The 13,008-nt window shown below is 46.8% G+C and overlaps 1 protein-coding gene across 1 annotated transcript in view; it reads right to left on the reverse strand.

Annotated features, from left to right (window-relative positions):
• KIAA1549 (KIAA1549 ortholog) overlaps positions 1-13,008 on the reverse strand; it is a 135,291-nt gene that overhangs the window by 70,755 nt on the left and 51,528 nt on the right. The window contains exons 3-7 of the mRNA XM_044247032.1: positions 8,276-10,981; positions 5,093-5,181; positions 3,894-4,071; positions 2,828-2,958; positions 525-708 (exon numbers count right to left, since the gene is read on the reverse strand). Coding sequence (XP_044102967.1) covers positions 525-708; positions 2,828-2,958; positions 3,894-4,071; positions 5,093-5,181; positions 8,276-10,981 — 3,288 coding nt within the window. The remainder of the gene's footprint in view (positions 1-524; positions 709-2,827; positions 2,959-3,893; positions 4,072-5,092; positions 5,182-8,275; positions 10,982-13,008) is intronic.

Consider the following 13,008-nt stretch of genomic DNA (forward strand, 5'->3'; position numbering starts at 1 on the left):
TCCATGTGCACCGTGATTCTAATTGCTTCAGCCAGGAAGAAAGGTTTTGTTTGTTTTCATCTATTATTCTTTTCTTAGTTTTGTGTGTACATGCAGCAAAACTTATGCTTTCTGGTGTACGGCTTTATGGCTTTTGACAAATACACAAAGTTGCATAACTGCCACCACATCAAAGATACAGAACAGGCTCATCAGCCCCCAAAAGTTGCCTTCTGCTACTCTTCCGCAGTCTAGCCTGCCTCCCGCCCATCACCCCTGGCAACCACAGGTCTGTTCTTTCTGCCTCTGGTTTTACCCTCCCCAGAACGGGTGTAGTCTTTACCAATGCCCTGTACTCTCAAAGGACAATAATAAAGCAAGGCCAGTGGGTGAGGAGGGCTTGGGAGGCCCAGCCGGAATTGACTCTGAGAAGCTCTGATTTTATCTGATTTACACTGTGGACTTCAGCCAAATATTTCAAAAGAGGTCCAGCAATGAAAACACTTGTGGCCACTTTCCCAGCGTTTGGTGAGAGCCATACTCACGTTCTGCGATCTGGAGCACGGGGTACCCCAGGTAGAAACTGAACTCCACCACGCTCAAGTTCCTGAGCAGCTGGCTCACTTCTGTCCCGTTCAAAAACCCCCGCGTGCCTTTGACCGCAAAAATGATATTGACCGGGCCCCGCCGAGGGGCCGGCCTTGAAGCACCCATGGTGATATTCAGGATCTAAAAAGAAGGAAGGTGGGATCAGCCTCCAAAAGAAAGCGAAACACTGAGCTAAAAGCTGATGGTTTCTCCCTTACACTTTCTCTCACTGATTTTTTTTTTTTTTTTAAAGGAGAGAACATTTTTCAAAGGAACAAACCAGCTCCACAACCTGGTTCCCGTTTGCAATACTTAAAATTCTCGGTTTACTGAAAATGTTTTTCACATGAAGCAATGAACCGAACACATGTATTCACGGTCCCTCCCTGCCCCACCCACACCAAATCCCACTGAAATAACAAGAAGCTGAACAAAGGGGAGTAAATCCACAACAGCTCTAAGAATGGAAGAAAATCAGAGATTCTGTCAAATTCCTGGAAGATGGAGACAGGATGGGATCGTAATGATATAAACCAGAACGGAGGGAACGGAGACCCAAATCATAGCCAGGCCTGGAGCACAGGAGCAGAGAGCCGGGAGGGCTCTGCAGGAACCGACCCCAGAGGAGGCCATGAACAGCAATCAGTACAGTTATTCAAAGCCCACGTACCAAAGAGCTGAGCTGACTTTCTCCCTCCTCCTTCCTTCCTCATGGCCACGGGCAGGCCAACAAAGAGGGGCTGGCGCAGCCACACAGGCCCCCCGACCAGCCCAAAGAACAGCTCCATAAGGAAAAGGAGCTCCTGGTCAGAGCAGGCTACAAGGCTGTGGGTTTGGCCACTAGGAAAGAGGGTAGAGACTCCTACCCACCAGAGCACACAAGAGACAGAGAAGGGAAGAAAACGAAAGAAAAGGCAGCTTTGCTGTGAAGCGTTCCATCCCCCAAAATCCTTGTCCTGCACGGGGGCACGGGTTCCAGTCCGCCCCACCAACTTCATCCCCTGCCTGGGACCCAGTGCTCCAGGGAGTCCTCCCATCGGGACACAGGGTGGATGTGGCTACAGACGCCACAGCTGAAGGGGTGAGCTGCCAAAATGAACAACCTGCTTCTTCACTCCTCATGGCGACTAACCAACAGTGTCCAGATAGTTTATGGAAAACTAGGAGCCCTAGCGCCAAGGACCAAGATCAACACAGAACAATGGCTTCGGAGAAAACGCAATGTGGGAACCGGAAGGCAACTTTTTAAACAAATGCTCGTGAATGTCCTCAGAGCCTTTCAAGGTAATATCGCATCACCAGTCAAGATAATCCTGCGTCTTTGCAGGAGAAATGAGAAAAGAGCCAAGAACAACAGAAAAAGGACAGTTGAAAGCAAAGTCAGCAGAGGGACTGAGAAACACGATGGACACAGCTGAAGACGAAATTAATGACTCAGGGAACAAAGTTTAGCACATGTGCAGGGGCGCCTCAGTGGCTCAGTGGGTTAAGGCTTTGCCTTCAGCTTAGGTCATGATCTCAGGGTCCTGGGATCGAGCTCCGCATTGGGCTCTCTGCTCACCGGGGAGCCTGCTTCCCCCTCTCTGCCTGCCTCCCTGCCTACTTGTGATCTCTTCCTCTGTCAAATAAATAAACAAAACCTTAAAAAATAAATAAATAGAAAGTGCAAAAATGGGGAATTTGAAAAGAGATGGTATTACAAGAAAACATAAGAATTATGAAAGGTGGCTCCAGGTACACAAAAATCTATTTGCTATAAAATCTAGAAAGAGAGAACAAAGAATACAGAGAAAAAATATCAAAGAAATATAACAACATCAGTGATTTCCATACAATACACACAAAACCTGTTCATCTAGAGTGGCTAGATTCTGTTTTTTAGAATGAAACACTACATTTCGTGGTACTCCATAACACGAAACACCAGTGTGCTGAGGTACTCCCCGCATTTTGGCGGGGGAGTTAGGTTGATACTGTTCCTTCCTGGAACATTCCTGTGTTTCTGGCATATGCTCATCTCTGTCCAGCTCACCACATCTGAGCTCCGTGGTTATCCTGCTGCTCTGTAATCTTCAAGTACTTGCCTATTCACGCCCCGTGAACTCCGTGCCCCAGAAAGAGATCGACCCTGATTCACATGAACTGCCTTTCTTCCATGAGATGGAATGAGTAAGAGTTAATTGTGACCTCAACAAGACTGTGAAACAAGTTCCTCTTCAAAGGGCACAGCTCCTTGTTCTGCATTCATTGCTATTCTCACCTGCACGGTGAAGTTATGCGTCCCCTGGTGGTGTTTTCTCACTTCAGAAAGAGCGATCATCAGGCCCTTCTCGATGTGCTGGGTGAAGTTGCAGAAGCCGGTATCCACACTCTGAGGCACGAACTGAAGAACTAAGAGACGGACAGCAATCACAAGCCCATGAACCAGGTGCTGGCTTAGGGCTGAGGATGAGGAGGTGAAAAATACTATCTAACTCCTAGAACGCTCCCCCCAGCACGGGATTAAGTACGAGTAGTTAGCAGCCTCCCAGCAGGGAAACATACAAGGCAAACTGGCACCAAATGGATTCATGCAAGTGAAGGTGACTTGTATCATTGAAAATGAAAAAAGGTAACAGCTGGAGCACCAAAAGATGCAACTGACAGAAACACTTCAAGTGGGAAGAGTGAACCCACTCTCAACTCCTCAAAAAGAACAGTGGGGGGGGGGTGAGGGGCAGCCTGGGTGGCCCAGTGGGTTAAGCCTCTGCCTTCAGATCAGGTCATGATCTCAGGGTCCTATGGGGCTCTCTGCTCACCGGGGAGCCTGCTTCCCCCTCTCTCTCTGCCTGCCTCTCTGCCTACTTGTGATCTCTCTGTGTCAAATAAATAAATAAAATCTTAAAAAAAAAAAAACAAAACACTGTGGGGGACAGACAGAACAATGGGAAAATGTCAATGGGAAAAAGAACAATGGGTAATTTTTCAGGCGTGGATATGTGTGTGAGAGTGTATTTAATAAGCTTCATCTCTTGGAGGCACGTGCTGAAATATTCATGGGTGGGCTGACATGATACCATATCAAAATAACGTGGGAGGAGGGCACGTAGGTGTCACAAGACAGACTCGGAGGTGAAAATTGCTGGAGCCATACGGTATCTACGCAGGGGCTCATTCAAGTATTCTGTGCAATTTTGTATACGCTACAAGCTTTCTGTAATGATAAAGGCTTTTTAAAAATTTAAGTTAATTTTCTAAAATCCTCCCCCAATGTTTTAACGACGTAAAAAATAAAAATGAAATTTTATATACAAATCAATCAAAACAACTATGCTCAGTTTTCTCACCCGTGTGAACTTGGAACCTGGACTCTGGCACAAGGAAGGAAGGTTTCACAGCCAGGATTAAAGGAGTCTGGTCACGGACAAGTTTACTGTTTATAAGTACATTTATCACTGATATTGCTGTGTAAACGAAAGGTCCAGATGTGACCAAGAAAGTGAAGTCAGCGAACAGTTCATAAACCTATGAAAATTAAAAAACACAAAAGACAGTAATTATCAAATTGAGAGGACTGTAACTCAAAATTAAAGGAAGTTGCATGAAGTAGAAAAATAACAGAGCAAGTGAGGTGAAAAATAAACAGGTAGCTCTAAATGAAGAGGGAGGGCTGCAGAGACAATCAATTTTATTTTAGTTATCCCTTTTTATCCCTTTTGCAGATCTGCCTGCCTTCTGAAAAACAGCACAGAATAACAAGAGCAAAGGCAGCAAGAAACAACAGCTGATAATAAGAACTGAGTCATGAATAATGGGGAATTCAATGTTGTTGTGTTTAATCCACATGTAGAGGAACACTTAATCTGCTGAGCAGGGCTGTCCAAAAGAAATCCATGAGCCCCCATATGCAATTTTTAAAAATCTCTAGTAGCCACATTAATTTTATTTAACCCAAGACATCTGAAACAGCATTTCAACATGTGGTCGATATAAAAAAATTATTAATGAGATCGTTTACATTTCTTTTTTCACGCGGCCCTTGAAATCCTATGTCAGTGTTACACTCACAGCACATCTCAATTCAGACAAGCCCCTTTCATGTGCTTGGCAGCCACATGCCGGCCTAGAGCGGGGCTTTCTGACCTCATCAGGGAGAGGAGGAAGGAGGCATTTGTCCACTGAAAAACATACGGGAATCGATCTCTAGCCCACTGAGTGTACAGAAATGTGCAGATGCACTCACTCTAAAATACAATTAAAACTCAAATCCAAGTCCTTTCTTATAAATCAAAGGAAGCAAAATCATCACATCATCATGCCCAACTCTGGTCTTAGAGCCTTTTTGTTCCAATTCTGCCAGCACACCCCTCCAGTGCACTACACCTGGCCTACGGCGGGATCAGGGCTTCCCTGATGAAGTGACGTTTGAGCAGCTATCCCGGAATGAGCAGGCGTTCACCAAGAGGAGGAAGGGGGAGAGGAGAGAGCGAGCATTCTAGAACCATGACAGGCCTTCAGCCTGAGCTCCCGCGCCACAGGGACCCACCTTGAGCTCCACTGCACGGTTGAAGTGAATCCGCAGCACTTCTTTGATAGCCGTGATGATGTATTCGTGCACGGCTCTCCTGGCCAGCACTGCAAACCAAAGCCAACCACCAAACGCAGTTTAGTTTCATTACGAATAACGCGGACTGCACATTTCTGGGCCCCAAGGCAGTGCTCAGCCGAACTGTGACACCAGCTCTGAAAATCATTTTGTAAAATCAGGCCCAGACTATGAAAGAACAGAGGAACAGCAGTAGATCTGGACATTCCTGGTTTGTTTTTGTTTTTTTTTTTTCCTCTTGGCTATGTCCCTGACGGTAAAATACAAAGTTTTAACTCTCAGCCGTAATATTTTAAAAGGCTTTAAGATGTTACTTGGCAACACTAGATGACATCTTCCCCTATAAAATGAGGTCTCCTACCACAATTTTTCAATGCAATAAGGGAAGGGTTTTCACCACTAATAACAGGGCAGAAAAGATTTTCACAATCCTCGTGTATTAAAATTTTATGTAGGAAGTAAAATATTTCTTACAACAAAGTCTAGCTATATTTAACTCTCCTTCCACATCTGAGAAATTCTATTTTAAAATGTGTAATGAGAGAGCCTCTTTCTCAGTATTTAGTAAACATGTCCTGCTGCTCCCCTTTCTTTTCCCTATTATTTTTTTCTTTTCTCTTCCAAGATCTCAGAAGTTAAACTTGGGGAAGGGAGAGACAGAATGGAGAATCAGAGAAAGAAAAACCCAAAAGAGGAAAGGAGGAAGCACACATTGTAAGTAGCCCCATCTAAAGGGAGAACCAGCCATATATTACTCTCAATAGTCTGCACGGCCCACCATGAAAACCTACACCTTTTCTAGTTAATCTGAGTAAGACCTAAACTGTAACATCAGGATATGAGCACAAGGGTCTTTGTGGGAAAAGAGTCATCAGCAATAGCTATCTGTTTCTCTAGGTATCTGGTATGGACCAGGAGAGGCAAGAGACCCCTGCCAAGGAGGCCAGGGTCAGGCAGGTTCTGGGTGGGAGCACAGCCTCACCCCTTAGAGGATCCACAGGGTGAGGGGTTCTCCCAACAGCCCGCCACAGATCAATGGAGGGCTCTTACTTTCATGATACGGCTCCATAAAAAGAACCCTTTCAGAGGACAAGAGATCAACCCAACCCTCTCTCTCTGATAATTCCTAAAAATAAACCATGGCCAAATCCAAATGAAAATTCTAAATGAGGTGATCCTTCCTATGGCTCAAAGATAACCACTGAAAGCAAAAGACAGCATTCCTGTCCACTTAAAAATACAATGTAACAGTAGGGTTACTTATGTACAACTCCACATACTTAACAACTGAAGTGTACATTTACAGAGGGTGAATTTTACCCTAAAATTGCAAATACACGGATCTCTAACAAAGGACACCAAGTTCATTAAATGTATATCCTCTGCAACAGTTAATAAATGCTATATCTATCTGATATTCTTAGAGATACTTCTAAAAATTGTTTCTAATTATTTGTAGAAAAATGTGAAAAGACGCATTATACCTCCAAGTATCACAAATGTCACGAAATCCAAGAAATAAAGAAGCTTTCAATAGTTCTTTTAATAAGCTTCTTGTAACTGACTACTTCGTAGTTACTATGTAGTAATTTTATAGAAAGGAAGAAAAGTATCATATCTACCAGAAACTCTTCTCCCTCCTCTGGACTGCTGTTATATCACAGACAAAAGTTCACCACTTCCCCCAGCCTCTTCCCATTATACTGTTGTTGGGCTGTCCGACCTCTCCACCTGTGTGCACACCTTCCACCAGGAGGACACTTCCCTCCATCTCCAGACAATAGCCCTCTTGAGTGTGTACCTCCAATTCACATCCTTCCAAACCCATCCCTCATCATCCCAAAAGTTGCTCTTACAGAACTCTCTCTCAACCATTCTCACCGCAGCTCCCAAGAAAACATATCTTGTGTCTACCCTACTAGAATCTAAGTTCCTTAAAGGTCAGATCTGTGTCCTTCATCTAGATAATCCTTAGACCTTCTAAAGGCACCTGCACATACTGAGTGCTCCATAATTATTTGTCAAATGAATTGATAAATGGTTCCTTATTTAGGGAAGGGAGGGAGTTAGGAAAGCAAAGGCTTCAGCTTCTCTGCACCAGCTCAGAGAGGGGAGGCACCACCATGATGGGCAGAAGATGCATGGCCTACCTCATAGCACAACCTTCTTTTTCCTCAACTTACCTTTCCCTGTTTTTCTCCTTCTCTACTCCAGTCCATTCCTCCTTTACTTCTACCATCTTCTGTCTCCCTCCTTCATTTCTACTTTCCATTCCCACCAAAATCAACACAACAGAGCCAGGCTTGCAGATGCGTATGATATTGCATTCAAGTACATTACCAGGTCATAAGACTTAACACGCAGCCTGTCATTCCTGATGAAGAACAAGCTGGAGAACGCAGCACAGCAGGCCACGGTCACTGGACCTATACAGACATGACGTCAAACATGCTCCCATTTCATTAGACTAAAGCAGCTGGGCAGGTACAAGGGAAGCTGCTGTTTGTCATCCTGTCACTTGGGCTGCGGACCAGGGCACAGATCAAAGTTTACAATTGAGATCAGACATTTAGCCGCTCCCTGTTTCTTTCTCGGATTATCAGGATCTAAGTGACATTTCCAGGAACACGTAGGAGCAAAGTGCTCCTTCCTTTCAAGGAAAGAATAAGAAATTAGTAAGAAATTGTAGCAGTTGCCCTTACACATTTGCACAACTACCTGCTTAAACGAAACATGAAGGTTTTTATTCTAACCATGCCATCTATGCATCTACCGGGATAGGAGTTTCAAAGACAAAGATCTTAGCAAACACTCCTAAGGCTCCATTTAAAACTTTTATTTGCTTCTTAACTTTATTTATTTTTATTTATTTTTTACTTTTTATTGATAACCCAACGAAATAGGCGGCACAATCATCCTTGTTTGATAGCTGAGGAAACCAAGAAGTACAGCAACTAAGGGAGAACTATCCAGAGAACTCACAGGAGAAAGGTGAAGGGGTGAGGGTTCCCTGGGGCCAAAGCCCACGCTCTTTCCCATGATGCTCCACATCACAGAGGCATTCCATAGAAGCATCTTAGAAAGATCACCCCAACCAAGAGGTGACTTGAAGCAGGGCCTTACCAGTCGTGATCAAATAGGCATCAGGAACCGTAATATCACACACATATGGCGGCTTGGTGGTTACCAGCGCTGGAGTGTCAACCATTGTTTCAGAAGTGGAGGTGGGCACAGGATGAAGGGATGGCGGCGGCTGTGCCGAACTGTTCTCCGGGGGGGTCTGACTCGCAGTGTCACCCCTGCTGCTCAGGGTGCTGTCAACAGTACGATCAGGGGCAACACTGGTGTTGGGTGAGTTCAGTTCCATGGTGGTGTTCACTGGTAAATCTGTGGGTGGGAATGATGGGCCCACAAACATTGGCTCTGTAGGGAGAGGTGAGGGGATCACTTCAGGAGCCAAGGAGGATGCTGACCGCAGGTACACATCAGTGACCAGGAGTGTGGTGCTAGGAAGGACTTTGGAGAAAGAGGGCAAGACAGGGGTGTGGTCATCCGTAGCACTGACATCCTCACTGGGAGGTGCTGGAGTCGGAGACGGAAGGAGAGAAGATTCTGCTAAAATGGGTGTTGTAGGAAAAGCAGTCCAGGGTGTTGGTGAGTGAGTCCCAAGAGTCAGAATGTCAAGGGGGGGCTCAGAACTGGAGGGCACCGGCGTGGCGACCGCAGATTCACGGGCCATGAGCGACAACTCAAAATAGGAGGAGGTAGTTGCAGTGAGGGCTGAGGTAAAGTGGGCGCCGGGACCCGACCCGGAAACCGTGGCTGCTTCCGAGAGCTGGAGAGAGTCAGAAGGGAAGCCGGAGAGGAGCGACCCTTCAGAGTAGCCAGGAAGGAACGTGAAGGTGCTTATGAGAAGGTCTGAACTCGGCCAGAGCTGGGAAGAGCCAGAGGCTGTGGAATTGGGAAGGGAAAGCGGCGTGGAGGGCCCGCGGGGAGCGTCCGACCAGGCGAGCGTCTCAGCAGAGGTGGAGAAGGCCTGAGCGGTGACGGCCGCCGGGTCGCCCGCTGGCCCCACAGACGGGGCGGACGGAGAGGCCAGCACTTCTGAAGACGAGATAGCCAGGCTGCTGAACTCCAGCGGCGGCGTTGAGAAAAAACCGGACGAGGACTCCAAAACCCCGCCAGTGTGGGGCACGGAGAAGCTGCCAGGTTCGAGGTCAAGAAGCCGCGAGGGCCCCGCCGACGGGCCCGGGACGGAGGACGGGGAAGGACGTGCGTCTCCGGCGGCGGGCGGGCCGCGGTGCTGGTCGGCTGTGCCCGGGACGGAGGCGGTGGGGAGCGCGCTGCTGACGACCCAGGGGAGCCCAGGTGCCCCGCTCGATGGCGGCGGCGCTCCCGATGCTACGGGGACAGGGGACCAGCCCAAGGGAGCAGGATCCGACGACACGGGCGTGGAGAGGTGGCCGCCGGCAAGAGGCGCCCGGGTGGTCCCGACTCGCCCCACACCCCCCTCGGCGGCCGAGATGCCCCCGGCGGGAGAGGAGAGAGCAACCACCGGCCGGGAGGGGAAAAGCGTATTGAATGGCTGGGGTTCCTCTTCGAATTCGAATTCGGAGAAGTCCGCCACTCTGCGGCTGGGCGGAGGGACGTCGCTGGCCTGCGGGGTGGTCACCGACAGGGTCTCGGCGCCGTCCCCCGAGCCCACGTCTTCCCCCTCCGGGAGGCTGGATGACGCGACGGGCCGAGGTGACGCCACGCGGCAGGACACGCACCACGTGTACGGTCTCGGAGACGACCCCGGGCTCAGGACCCCAGGGTTGTCCACGAGACTTGGGGCCACCGCCGCCTCACCCGGCAGCTCCGACGGCTCCCTGGAGCTGCCGGGAAGAAAGGGGTGAAAAGAAACATCGGCTGATTGGGGAGAAAAGGACACGGAGGCAGGAGGAGAGAGGGACAAAGCCGAATTGGGGCTGCCGCTGCTACAAACCAGGGCTGTCCATGCCAGAGCCGCAGCAGGGTCTGTTCTAGAGAGGATGGTTCCTTGTAGACTGGGACTCCGAGCGGTGGTTGCCTCGGGGTATCTGCCAGTGCCTGTGGCCAGAAGATCCTCTGCAGGCAGTGGGACCTCGGCCCAGGAGGGAAACGGCTGCCGAGTAAGGCCACTACCTAAGAGCAGAGGCCCTGCAGACAGAGAGCTGGAAAGAAGGGGTTCTGCCTCCCCCGTGCCTGAAGCCATGATCTCCGGCAAAGTCCTGCTTGCTGAGTGCCCATAAGCATCAGTGGGATAAAGCACCAAGTTCCTACTAGGAGTTGGAAGTATGTCCCCAGATGTGGGAAAAGCTGACCGAAAAGCACTGAAATGACTAGGGGATTCAGTGTACGTTGTTGGCTGTTGCACTGTATGTTGCCAGGCTGATGTCATCGGTTCGTCTGGTAAAGAAGTCATGGGTGAAGATGGAGTCGGCACTGGTGGGCTGAGCGGGAGATACTGGATCGGAGAAACCGCACGGGAAGTGGTCCAGGGAGCTTCTGGCAAAAAGTTATCCATTTCATCGTCATCTCTGACCCCCGCGTTGCTCATCATCGACATATAATTGGCCACCAAGATGCTGTGATCGGCTATACTTTGGGTCAGTGTTCCTTGGTTAAAAAAGATTGTATCAAAAATAGTGGCAGATGGAGAGGATAAGACATGAAGAGAACTGCTTTGCTGGGACCCTGGGGCAGTTTCTGTTAAGGCCACGTGTGCAGTGCTGTGCACGGTGCTTTTCTTCATCATGAGCTCCGCAGAGGATAAAGAGAGGTTTTGCTGTTCCAGGAAGAGCTCATCTATAAGGGAAGTAAAAGCTGGGTTAGTTGCAACGCAATCAAAGTCAAACTACCGACACTTTGTTTCAGATAGAAAAAACGGACAACAAATATCTATTCAGTATGAATATGCATAACTCACAATTAGAAGTTAAACAGCTAGCTGGGAGCCAGAAATTGCCAGAACTACAGTCACGGTAATATCTGCCAATATTCATAACCATGACCTCCACCTTTACTTAAGCTTATGTGTAAGAAGCCATTGACTTTTTTTCTCTTACTTTCAAATGACATCACAGAATACCAGAAATGGAGGAGGTTCTGGTACGCTGTCTAGTCCATTCTGTCTCATTTACCACACAAGAAAGAGACTTCAGAGAAGATAACTACATCAGTTACATGATCACCCAGCAGAGGTGGAGTGCAGTCTCAATATAAGCCTGCCTTGATTCCCAAGCCCACGTTCCTGCTCTTCCACAAGAGCCAGCTGAAAACATTAGTAAGGAGCAAGAGACCATATAAAAAATTCCAGAAAGGCTTGAAAAAGAATTAAAAGAATATTTGGAAATGAAAAAATAAAGTGATGGGGGGACCCTAGCTGGCTCAGTTGGAGAAGCATGCAACTCTTGATCTCAGGGTCGTGAGTTTGAGTCCCGCATTGGATGCAGAGATTACTTAAATAAATTTTAAAGGTTTTTTTGTTTTTTAAACATTTTATTTATTTATTTGACAGAGAATGTAAGAGAGCACAAGCAGGAGGAACAGCAGAGGGAGAAGCAGGCACCCTGCTGAGTAGGGAGCCTGATGCAAGGCTTGATCCCAGGACCCTGGGATCATGACCTAAGCCAAAGGCAGACACTTAACTGATTGAGCCACCCAGATGCCCCTAAATTTAAAATCTTTAAATATATATATATAGCAGCTAAAATTTTGAAACTCAATATGCAATACAAAATAAACAGTGAATAGCAATTTAGACATAGCTAAAGATAGAGTTAGTGAACTGGAAGATAAATCCAAAAATTACACAGTATGGAATACAGAAAAAGAGAAAGATGAGAATATTAAAAAGAGAAGTTAAGAAGTATGGAAGATATGGGGTGCCTGGGTGTCTCAGTCAGTTAAGCATCTGACCCTTGATCTCAGCTTGGGTCTTGATCTCAGGATCGTGAGTTTGAGTCACACTGGGCTCTGCACTGGGCATGGAACCTACTTAAAAATATATATTTATATATATATATATATAGGCTAGAATGAGACAGTACAACATACATTTGATACAAGTTCTTAAAAGAAATGATAGAGGGAGCTGGGTAGAAAGAATATGCAAAGAAACAGCACTAAAAATTGTCCAAAATTAGTAAGAGACATCCTTCAATTTAGGAAGACAAAGAAATCCCAAGCCAGGAGAATTTTTTAAAAACCCATATCTAAAGGCACCTGGATGGCTCAGTCAGTTAAGTACCCAACTTTGATTTCAGCTCAGGTCATATCTCAGGGTTGTGAGATTGAACCCTGCGGGAGGCTCCACAGTGGGTGTGGAGTCCAGTTAGGATTCTCTCTCCCTCTCCCTCTGCCCTTCCACCAAAATAATAAATAAAGAAATACTCATATCTACACACATGACGATACTATAGAACACCAAAGACAGAGAGAAACTGTAAATGAGTCAGAGGAAAGGACTGGCAATTACACCATCAGATAACTTCTTCCCAGAGCTAGGAGCCAAGTGACAATGAAATAAAATTTGCAAAGTGTTAAGAGAAAAGATCTGACATCTTAGATTTGAATAACCATCAATACTCTCTATTTGTTAAAATAGGGACATTTTCTGATAAACAGAAAGTGATTATACCAACAGAAGACCTTCAGTAGCGGGGCCTCTCTAAACAAGCACATACTTCAAAAGGAAAGGTAATTACCCCAGAAGGAAGATCAGAGAAGAAGGAACAGAGGATAAATAAATGATAAAAATACAGCTAAATCTAAGCAAATACTGTGGGTCTAAATGAACAATATTAGGTTAGATAATTTGTGAGGTTAAAAAA

Source organism: Neovison vison, chromosome 4 (assembly GCF_020171115.1).
Source record: "Neovison vison isolate M4711 chromosome 4, ASM_NN_V1, whole genome shotgun sequence".
NCBI classification, from domain to species: domain Eukaryota; kingdom Metazoa; phylum Chordata; class Mammalia; order Carnivora; family Mustelidae; genus Neogale; species Neogale vison.